Source organism: Pseudophryne corroboree, chromosome 9, assembly GCF_028390025.1.
Source record: "Pseudophryne corroboree isolate aPseCor3 chromosome 9, aPseCor3.hap2, whole genome shotgun sequence".
In the NCBI taxonomy this organism is placed as follows: Eukaryota; Metazoa; Chordata; class Amphibia; order Anura; family Myobatrachidae; genus Pseudophryne; species Pseudophryne corroboree.
In genome coordinates this window covers 162929404-162941355 of record NC_086452.1, presented here as the reverse complement: position 1 = coordinate 162941355, position 11952 = coordinate 162929404, and the positions used below count along the sequence as shown (strand labels likewise).

General features: G+C 45.5%; 1 protein-coding gene across 11 annotated transcripts in view; it reads right to left on the bottom strand.

Annotated features, from left to right (window-relative positions):
- Positions 1 to 9357: 9357 nt before the first annotated feature.
- The window catches only part of ZNF644 (zinc finger protein 644), a 212403-nt gene continuing 209808 nt past the window's right edge, over positions 9358 to 11952 (bottom strand). For all 11 annotated transcript variants that reach the window (XM_063939931.1, XM_063939922.1, XM_063939921.1 and 8 more), the window contains one exon: positions 9358 to 10552. In XM_063939931.1, the coding sequence (XP_063796001.1) occupies positions 10360 to 10552 (193 nt within the window). In that variant the 3' untranslated portion in view covers positions 9358 to 10359. The remainder of the gene's footprint in view (positions 10553 to 11952) is intronic.

Below are 11952 nucleotides of genomic sequence, written 5' to 3'. Positions count from 1 at the left end.
TGTCAGAAGCGGTGGAACGCTTCTGTTCCTGGGAATGGGCTGCCTGCTGCAGTCTTCTTCCCTTTCCTCTATCCCTGGGCAGATATGACTCTTATAGGGACGAAAGGACTGAAGCTGAAAAGACGGTGTCTTTTTCTGCAGAGATGTGACTTAGGGTAAAAACGGTGGATTTTCCAGCAGTTGCCCTGGCCACCAGGTCCGATGGACCGACCCCAAATAACTCCTCTTCCTTTATACGGCAAAACACCTTTGTGCCATTTGGAATCTGCATCACCTGACCACTGTCGTGTCCATAAACATCTTCTGGCAGATATGGACATCGCACTTACTCTTGATGCCAGAGTGCAAATATCCCTCTGTGCATCTCGCATATATAGAAATACATCCTTTAAATGCTCTATAGTCAATAAAATACTGTCCCTGTCAAGGGTATCAATATTTTTAGTCAGGGAATCCGACCAAGCCACCCCAGCTCTGCACATCCAGGCTGAGGCGATCGCTGGTCGCAGTATAACACCAGTATGTGTGTATATACTTTTTATGATATTTTTCCAGCCTCCTGTCAGCTGGCTCCTTGTGGACGGCCCTATCTATAGACGGTACCGCCACTTGTTCTGATAAGCGTGTGAGCGCCTTATCCACCCTAAGGGGTGTTTCCCAACGCGCCCTAACTTCTGGCGGGAAAGGGTATACCGCCCATATTTTCTATCGGGGGGAACCCACGCATCATCACACACTTCATTTAATTTATCTGATTCAGGAAAAACTACGGTAGTTTTTTCACATACCACATAATACCCTCTTTTGTGGTACTTGTAGTATCAGAAATATGTAACACCTCCTTCATTGCCCTTAACGTGTGGCCCTAATAAGGAATACGTTTGTTTATTCACCGTCGACACTGGATTCAGTGTCCGTGTCTGTGTCGACCGACTAAAGTAAACGGGCGTTTTAAAACCCCTGACGGTGTTTCTGAGACGTCTGGACCGGTACTAATTGTTTATTCGGCCGTCTCATGTCGTCAACCGACCTTGCAGCGTGTTGACATTATCACGTAATTCCCTAAATAAGCCATCCATTCCGGTGTCGACTCCCTAGAGAGAGTGACATCACCATTACAGGCAATTGCTCCGCCTCCTCACCAACATCGTCCTCATACATGTCGACACACACGTACCGACACACAGCACACACACAGGGAATGCTCTGATAGAGGACAGGACCCACTAGCCCTTTGGAGAGACAGAGGGAGAGTTTGCCAGCACACACCAAAAACGCTATAATTATATAGGGACAACCTTATATAAGTGTTTTCCCTTATAGCATCTTTTATATATTTCTAACGCCAAATTAGTGCCCCCCCTCTCTGTTTTAACCCTGTTTCTGTAGTGCAGTGCAGGGGAGAGCCTGGGAGCCTTCCCTCCAGCCTTTCTGTGAGGGAAAATGGCGCTGTGTGCTGAGGAGATAGGCCCCGCCCCTTTTTCGGCGGCCTCGTCTCCCGCTCTTAACGGATTCTGGCAGGGGTTAAATATCTCCATATAGCCCCCGGAGGCTATATGTGAGGTATTTTTTGCCAAAAAAGGTTTTCATTTGCCTCCCAGGGCGCCCCCCTCCCAGCGCCCTGCACCCTCAGTGACTGCCGTGTGAAGTGTGCTGAGAAGAAAATGGCGCACAGCTGCAGTGCTGTGCGCTACCTTAAGAAGACTGAGGAGTCTTCTGCCGCCGATTCTGGACCTCTTCTCGTTTCAGCATCTGCAAGGGGGCTGGCGGCGAGGCTCCGGTGACCATCCAGGCTGTACCTGTGATCGTCCCTCTGGAGCTAATGTCCAGTAGCCAAGAAGCCAATCCATCCTGCACGCAGGTGAGTTCACTTCTTCTCCCCTAAGTCCCTCGTTGCAGTGATCCTGTTGCCAGCAGGACTCACTGTAAAATAAAAAACCTAAGCTAAACTTTTCTAAGCAGCTCTTTAGGAGAGCCACCTAGATTGCACCCTTCTCGGCCGGGCACAAAAATCTAACTGAGGCTTGGAGGAGGGTCATAGGGGGAGGAGCCAGTGCACACCACCTGATCCTAAAGCTTTACTTTTTGTGCCCTGTCTCCTGCGGAGCCGCTATTCCCCATGGTCCTTTCAGGAACCCCAGCATCCACTAGGACGATAGAGAAAAAGTTGTACTTGTCACGGTGTGGGTCTCCTGTTTTTATTTGGGTATTTTTTTCCTAGTACTACAGGTACCAGCGGGCCCGTTTTTCTCCCGCATGCTGGTACTTGTGGTTCTCCAAGTACCAGCTTGCGGGGGAGGCTTGCTGGGACTTGTAGTACTACTGGAAAAACCAATATTCTTTCAATTTTGACAAGGCGGTCAGCACCCCATCCGCAGCCCTTGGATGGGGGGGGGGGGGGGGGGGGACACAGACTCGGGCTTCACCCCTGGCCCTTGGGTGGCTGAAGGGGGGGACCCCTTGATTGAAGGGGTCCCCACTCCCCCAGGGTATCCCGGCCGGGGGTGACTGGTTGGATATTTAATGCCACGGCCGCAAGGCACTGTATAAAAGTGACCCCCGGCTGTGGCATTATCTGTCCAGCTAGTGGAGCCCGATGCTGGTGTATAAAATACGGGGGACCCCTACTTTTTGTCCCCCCGTATTTTTTGCACCAGCACCAGGCGCAGAGCCCGATGCTGGTTTTAAAAATACGGGGGATCCCCTGTCAATTTTCCCCCCGCTTTCTTAGAACCAGGACCAGCTCGAAGAGCCCGAGGCTGGTTATGCTTTGGAGGGGGTACCCCACGCCATTTTTTTTCTGAATTTTACCATTCCATCTAAAAAAAATAAAAATATATATTATTTTAAAAAATATATAGATAATACTTGTGCCTCCAAAAAAGACAAACCAAGTACCTAATCCCTTCTAATATAAATAGATATGCTATTATCAATAAAAAAAAAAAACACAAAAAAAAACATGTTTTAAATTTTTTTTATTAGTTTCACCCACCAAAGTGTGGCGGATTGAAAATGACGAATTTACTGTCTAAAAGCACTGTTGTCGAATTTCCAAACTTCAATTGAATATACTTTTGTCGAATTGCAGCACTTGTATCATTGCAGAAAAGTCGAATTTGACAAAAGTCGAATTTCAAAAAGTCGAATTTTGAAAGTCCGTTTTTTTGACGAAAAGTACTGAATTGCATTGTCGATTTTTTATTTTGGGCGAAAAAGTCCCGAAATTCGACAATTTCGGGAATTCGACCGCAATTGCATATACCCCTTAGGCTGTGAGGGAACCTGAGGTAAAAAATTTGACTTCCCAGCTGTTGCTGTGGATACGAGGTCCGAGAGACCATCCCCAAACCATTTCTCACCCTTATAAGGCAGAATCTCCATGTGCCTTTTAGAATCAGCATCACCTGTCCACTGCCGGGTCCATAATACCCTCCTGGCAGAAATGGACATTGCATTAATTCTGGATGCCAGCCGGCAAATATCCCTCTGTGCATCCCTTATATATAAGACGTCTTTAATATGCTCTATGGTTAGCAAAATAGTATCCCTGTCGAGGGTAACACTATTATCTGACAGGGTATCAGACCACGCTGCAGCAGCACTACACCTCCATGCTGAGGCAATTGCAGGTCTCAGTATAGTACCTGAGTGTGTATATACAGACTTCAGGATTTCCTCCTGCTTTCTATCAGCAGGCTCCTTCAAGGTGGCCATACCCTGAGACGGCAGTGCCACCTTTTTTGACAAACGTGTGAGCGCCTTATCCACCCTAGGGGATATCTCCCAACGTGACCTATCCTCTGGCGGGAAAGGGTACGCCATCAGTAACTTTTTAAAAATTACCAGTTTCTTATCGGGGGAAACCCACGCTTCTTCACACACTTCATTCAATTCATCTGATGGGTGAACAAAACACTGGCTGCTTTTTCTCCCCAAACATAAAACCCCTTTTTAGTGGTACTTGGGTTAATGTCAGAAATGTGTAACACATTTTTCATTGCCGAAATCATGCAACGGATGCCCCTAGTGGATTGTGTATATGTCTCAACCTCGTCGACACTGGAGTCAGACTCCGTGTCGACATCTGTGTCTGCTATCTGAGGTAGCGGCCGTTTTTGAGCCCCTGATGGCCTTTGAGATGCCTGGGCAGGCGCGGGCTGAGAAGCCGGCTGTCCCATGGCTGTTACGTCATCCAGCCTTTTATGTAAGGAGTTGACACTGTCGGTTAATACCTTCCACATATCCACCCACTCTGGTGTCGGCCCCGCAGGGGGTGACATCACATTTATCGGCACCTGCTCCGCCTCCACATAAGCCTCCTCATCAAACAAGTCGACACAGCCGCACACACACAGGGAATGCTCTGACTGAGGACAGGACCCCACAAAGTCCTTTGGGGAGACAGAGAGAGAGTATGCCAGCACACACCACAGCGCTATTTAATCAGGGATTTACACTAATAGAAAGTGATTTATCCCTATAGCTGCTTTTTATATACAGTTTTGCGCCTAAATTTAGTGCCCCCCCTCTCTTTTTAACCCTTTGAGCCTGGAAACTGCAAGGGAGAGCCTGGGGAGCTGTCTTACAGCTGCACTGTGAAGAGAAAATGGCGCCAGTGTGCTGAGGGAGATAGCCCCGCCCCTTTTTCGGCAGACTTCTCCCGCTCTTATAATTGTATTATGGCAGGGGATTTTTACACATATATAGCTCATTAGGCTATATTATGTGTTGTTTGCCAAAGTTAAGGTACTCTAATTGCAGCCCAGGGCGCGCCCCCCCCCCCCCCCAGCACCCATCAGTGACCGGAGTATGTGGTGTGCATAGGGAGCAATTACGCACAGCTGCAGTGCTGTGCGCTACCTTAATGAAGACCGAAGTCTTCAGCCGACGATTTCCAGGACGTTCTTCTTGCTTCTGGCTCTGTAAGGGGGACGGCGGCGCGGCTCCGGGACCAGACGACCGAGGCTGGGCCTGTGTTCGATCCCTCTGGAGCTAATGGTGTCCAGTAGCCTAAGAAGCCCAAGCTAGCTGCAAGCAGGTAGGTTCGCTTCTTCTCCCCTTAGTCCCTCGTAGCAGTGAGTCTGTTGCCAGCAGATCTCACTGAAAATAAAAATCCTAACAAATACTTTCTTTTCTAGGAGCTCAGGAGAGCCCCTAGTGTGCAACCAGCTCGGGCCGGGCACAGATTCTAACTGAGGTCAGGAGGAGGGGCATAGAGGGAGGAGCCAGTGCACACCAGATAGTACCTAATCTTTCTTTTAGAGTGCCCAGTCTCCTGCGGAGCCCGCTATTCTCCATGGTCCTTACGGAGTTCCCAGCATCCACTAGGACGTCAGAGAAATTGACATTGCATTTATTCTAGAGCCTAGTAGGCAAAAGTCTCTCTGGGCATCCCTCATATATAGGACAGCGTCTTTTATATGCCCCAGGGTCAGTAATATAGTATCCTTGTCCAAGGTATCAAGTTCCTCAGACAGAGTATCTGTCCATGCTGCTACAGCACTACACATCCAGGCCGACACAATTGCCGGCCTTAGTAGGGTACCTGAATGTGTATAAACGGACTTCAGGATACCTTCCTGCTTTCTATCCGCAGGATCTTTTAGGGTGGCCGTATCCTGTGACGGCAGGGCTACCTTCTTAGATAAGCGTGTCAAAGCTTTGTCTACCCTAGGGGAGGATTCTCAGCGTAACCTGTCCGTTGGCGGGAAAGGATACACCATAAGTAACCGTTTGGAAATCTGCACTTTCCTATCAGGAGAATTCCAAGCTTTTTCACATAACTCATTTATGTGAAGGGGAAAGTCACTTCTTGCCTTTTTTCCCCAAACATATAAACCCTCTTGTCAGGGACCGGGTTTTCCTCTGAGATGTGCAATACATCCTTCATTGCTATAATCATGTAGCGGATGGCTTTAGCCATTTTAGGCTGCAACTTTGCATCATCGCCATCGACACTGGAGTCAGAATCCGTGTCGATATCTGTGTCAACAATTTGGGATAGTGGGCGCTTCTGAGACCCTGGCGGCCTCTGCGCTGTAGGATCAGGCATGGGTTGGGACCCAAACTGTCCCAAGGCTTCAGCTTTGTCCAACCTTTTATGCAAGGAGTTTACATTATAATTTAACACCTTCCACATATCCATCCAATCAGGTGTCGGCGCCGTCGGCGGAGACACCACATTCATCTGCACCTGCTCTGCTTCCACATAGCCTTCCTCGTCAAACATGTCGACACAGGTGTACCGACACCACACACACAGGGGATGCTCTATTTGAGGACAGAACCACCACAAGGCCTTTTGGAGAGACAGAGAGAGAGTATGCCAGCACACACCCCAGCGCTATATGTCCCAGGAATTACACAGTAACTTAGTGTTTACCCAGTAGCTGCTGTATATACTGATATTGCGCTAAATTTATGTGCCCCCCCCTCTCTTTTTACCCTCTTTCTACCGTGAATCTGCAGGGGAGAGCCTGGGGAGCTTCCTCTCAGCGGAGCTGTGGAGAGAAAATGGCGCTGGTGAGTGCTGAGGAAGAAGCCCCGCCCCCTCAGCGGCGGGCTTCTGTCCCGCGATTTTGTGTAAAATAATGGCGGGGGCTCATGCATATATACAGTGTCCAACTGTATATATGCTCTTTTCTGCCAAGAGGTACTTAATTGCTGCCCAGGGCGCCTCCCCCTTCGCCCTGCACCCTACAGTGACCGGAGTGTGCGGGTTTAATGTGGGAGCAATGGTGCACAGCTGCAGTGCTGTGCGCTACCTCATATGAAGACTGGAGTCTTCTGCCGCCGATTTCGAAGTCTTCTTGCTTCTCACGCCGGCTTCTAGCTTCTGGCTCTGCGAGGGGGACGGCGGCGCGACTCCGGGATCGGACGACCAAGGGTGAGTTCCTGTGTTCGATCCCTCTGGAGCTAATGGTGTCCAGTAGCCTAAGAAGCATGACCTATCCACAGTGAGTAGGTCTGCTTCTCTCCCCTCAGTCCCACGTAGCAGAGTCTTTTGCCAGCAGATCTCTCTGAAAATAAAAAATCCTAACAAAATACTTTCTTATTAGCAAGCTCAGGAGAGCTCACTAAAGTGCACCCAGCTCGTCCGGGCACAGATTCTAACTGAGGTCTGGAGGAGGGACATAGAGGGAGGAGCCAGTGCACACCAGTATTCCTAATTCTTTCTTAAAGTGCCCTGTCTCCTGCGGAGCCCGTCTATTCCCCATGGTCCTTACGGAGTCCCCAGCATCCACTAGGACGTTAGAGAAAAACAGGTTCAGTGAAACCTCTGTTTTCAGGAGAAACATCCCAGTTTTCAGATGAAACCGGGACAGTTTTCGGGGATTTTTTAGGCAGAAGAAACAATCCACTGCTCGTGCTGGTTTGCCAGGGATAATTGAATAAGCTCCATGCTGAACTGGTAATTGAATTCCCCCAACAATGTACTGAAGAGGCAATGCAGAGCACCTCCCTAAGCATGTTTTCTGTACATCACGTGTTGAGTCACACCGTAGTTCTAATGTAGACTAACTCCATCTGTATTTCTGGAAAAGGTTTTCATTAAATGGCGTTAATCTAAAAGCTGTACAAGCAGTTTGCAATATCCATGATGACCGTTCTCTAGTGTATTCTGAATAATCCATAAAATACATAATCTTACCTCCTTGGTAATTGTCAATAAAGAGTTCTCATTCTACAAAATAAACATGCAAAGGTATACAGTATTCTGTGCATTAAAACACACACATATTTATATATATATATATATATATATATATATATATATATATATATATATATATATATATGAGACAGTAAATTCTCTATGATTCCATAGACAGCTGCTTCACTTTTTCCACATTTTGTTATGTTACAGCCTTATTACAAAATGGAATAAATTAATTTTTCCCCCTCAAAATTTTACATACAATACTCCATGACAAAGTGAAAAAAGTTTTAAATTTTTTTGCAAATTAAAAATAAAAAACTAAGAAATCACATGCACATAAGTATTCACAGACTTTGCCATGAAGCTCAAAATTGAGCTCAGGTGCATCCTGTTTCCACTGATCATCCTTGAGATGTTTCTACAGCTTAATTGGAGTCCACCTGTGGTAAATTCAGTTGATGGGACAGGATTTGGAAAAGCACACACCTGTCTATATAAAAGGTCCCACACTTGACAGTGCATGTCTGAACACAAACCAAGCATGAAGGCAAAGGAATTGTCTGTAGACCTCCGAGACAGGACTGTCTTGAGGCACAAACTGAGCAATCGGGGGAGAAAGGCCCTAGTCAGGGAGTGGACCAAGAACCCGATGATCACTCTGTCAGAGCTACAGCATCTCTCTGTGGAGAGAAGAGAATCTTCCAGAAGGACAACCATCTCTGCAACAAACCACCAGTCAGGCCAGTGTGGTAGAGTGGCCAGACGGAAGCCACACTTTAGTAAAAAGCACATGGCAGCCCGCCTGGAGTTCGCCAAAATGCACCTGAAGGACTCTCAGACCATGAGAAACAAAATTCTCTGGTCTGATGAAACAAAAAATGAACTCTTTGGCGTGAATGCCAGGCATCATGTTTGGAGGAGACTAGGCACCGCTCATCACCAGGCCAATACCATCCCTACAGTGAAGCATGGTTGTGGAAGCAACATGCAGTGGGGATGTTTTTCAGCAGCAGGAACTGGGAGACTAGTCAGGATAGAGGGAGAGATGAATGCAGCAATGTACAGAAACATCCTGGATGAAAACCTGCTCCATAGCACTCTTGACCTCAGACTGGGGCGACGGTTCAACTTTTAGCAGGATAACGACCCTAAGCACACAACCAAAATATCAAAGGAGTGGCTTCAGTAAATGTCCTTGAGTGGCCCAGACAGAGCCCAGACTTGAATCCGATTAAACATCTCTGGAGAGATCTGAAAATGGCTGTGCACGACGCATCTCATCCAACCTGATGGAGCTTGAGAGGTGCTGCAAAGAGGAATAGGCGAAACTGCCCAAAAGGTAGGTGTGCCAAGCTTGTGGCATCATATTCAAAAAGACTTGAGGCTGTAATTGCTGTCAAAGGTGCATCAACAAAGTATTGACCAAAGGCTGTGAATACTTATATACATGGGATTTCTTAGGTTTTTTTATTTTTAATAAATTTGCAAAATTCTCAAAAAAACATTTTTCACGTTGTCATTATGGGGTAGTGTGTGTAGAATTTTGAGGGAAAAAATAAATTTTTATTCCATTTTGGAATAAGGCTGTAACATAACAAAATGTGGAAAAAGTGAAGGGCTGTGAATATTTTCCAGATGCACTGTACCACAGCTGAAGAACATGTATAATTTACGGAGACATTTAAATGACAAAATTCCATCCTCACAACACATTTATTTCAATATTTCTGCAAGTAGGCCCTTAGCATGAGCATAGTGTTACACAATTTCCATACACAATCACATCCAAAACGAGTTCTAAAATTTCATTGTAAACATTCTCATATGTTGAAATATTAAACATTTGCTAAAATGCTCAAGTGTGGAGCGTAAATGAATTTTAAAAACAGTGTGATGAGAAAGCTACTTGTACAGAAATGGTTTTAATAAAATACCAAGTAGAATAAATGACTACGAGAACATTAAAAAGAAATGGATATATCGGGTCAATTTCTTAAATTTCTTTTGCTATTAAAAAAAAACAAAAAAACAAACAGATTCCTCAAAATCTACACAAAAAAAAAAGAAGAGAAATCATTGGGTAAATATATCTTTGTTGACAAAGTAGGAGGTAGCATGGATGCACCAGTTAGTGAGAAATGTGACCGAAATAAAAAGTATTTCCTTACAACAAATAATTTCCAGTACTATTTACACTTTTCAGAAATATCTGTTAAACAATCCACCCTCCACTTTTCTTTTTTTTAGTACAAAAGAGTCTGTCATTTAAAAAAACAAACAAACAAAAACATACATATTATCTGTACAGAATAGTACTGATTGCCCTATGTAAATGGAACAGTCTTTAGCAGTTTATGGTAATACTTAATGCCCTAAATTAACCAATAAGTTTCCTTGATCTCAGTATAGATTTTTTTATGGGGACGTATTTTCATTATCAGTGGGGATTTCAGTTTACAATATGGTCTAACATTTGGAAAAGGCATATATTCTAGCATCATGCTGTACTTCCAACGTGTAGGAAGCACAGTGTTTGTGAGAGTACATCCTAATGTTACGGCACATCAGTATTTATTTTATCCTTTGTATTATAAACAATAGTAGCAACGTGGTCTTACAAAGAGGGGAAAAAAAAAAAAAATGAATAAAAGTCCCAATGTACATCCAACATAACCATGTTAGTTAATATTATGCTCTTATGTCGCTGCTTCTGCCATTATTAAAGAGAAATTTGTTTCAGAAATTGAGGAGGGCTTCTTTAGTAGGGGTTCCACTTCAACCATGCCCGCTCCAGTCCGTGGAAGATTTGCATTGACAATGTGACGCTGCAAGTGCTTTATCCAATCTTCTTGTACAGACAGGGGTCCACGAAAGGCAAGACCACAAAACCTGTTTAAAAGAGAATGCAATTTCATTGATATGTCAATGCCAAAAACGGGATTTTATGCACAAAATGGTGGCTTTTTGAAGCCGCCAATTATCGGCATTGTTGCCAGCAAAATATAATACAGCAATATTATTAAGCATAAAACAAACCTGGTTTTGCACTTAATATTACCACTTTAAAATAAGATTTTACTTACCGGTAAATCTATTTCTCTTAGTCCGTAGTGGATGCTGGGGACTCTGTAAGGACCATGGGGAATAGACGGGCTCCGCAGGAGACATGGGCACTTTAAGAAAGAATTTAGATTCTGGTGTGCTCTGGCTCCTCCCTCTATGTCCCTCCTCCAGACCTCAGTTAGAGAAACTGTGCCCGGAAGAGCTGACAGTACAAGGAAAGGATTTTGATAATCCAGGGCGAGATACATACCAGCCACACCAATCACACCGTATAACTTGTGATAAACTAACCCAGTTAACAGTATGAACAACAACAGAGCATCAGATCAACCCTGATGCAACTATAATATAACCCTTATTTAAGCAATAACTATATACAAGCATTGCAGAAAAAGTCCGCACTTGGGACGGGCGCCCAGCATCCACTACGGACTACGAGAAATAGATTTACCGGTAAGTAAAATCTTATTTTCTCTAACGTCCTAGTGGATGCTGGGGACTCCGTAAGGACCATGGGGATTATACCAAAGCTCCCAAACGGGCGGGAGAGTGCGGATGACTCTGCAGCACCGATTGAGCAAACACAAGGTCCTCCTCAGCCAGGGTATCAAACTTATAGAATTTTGCAAAAGTGTTTGAACCTGACCAAGTAGCCGCTCGGCACAGCTGTAATGCCGAGACCCCTCGGGCAGCCGCCCAAGAAGAGCCCACCTTCCTAGTGGAATGGGCCTTAACTGATTTTGGCAGCAGCAATCCAGCCGCAGAATGAGCCTGCTGAATCGTGTTACAGATCCAACGAGCAATAGTTTGCTTTGAAGCAGGAGCACCAAGCTTGTTGGAAGCATACAGTATAAACAAAGACTCTGTTTTCCTGACACTAAACCTTCAAAGCCCTGACTACATCAAGCAACTCGGAATCCTCCAAGTCCGTAGTAGCCACAGGCACCACAATAGGTTGGTTTATATGAAAGGATGAAACCACTTTCGGCAGAAATTGTGGACGGGTCCGCAATTCTGCTCTATCCGCATGGAAAACCAGATAGGGGCTTTTATGTGACAAAGCCGCCAATTCTGATACACGCCTAGCCGAAGCCAAGGCTAGTAGCATGACCACCTTCCACGTGAGATATTTAAATTCCACCGTTTTGAGTGGTTCAAACCAGCGGGATTTCAGGAAACTCAACACCACGTTAAGATCCCAAGGTGCCACTGGAGGCACAAAAGGG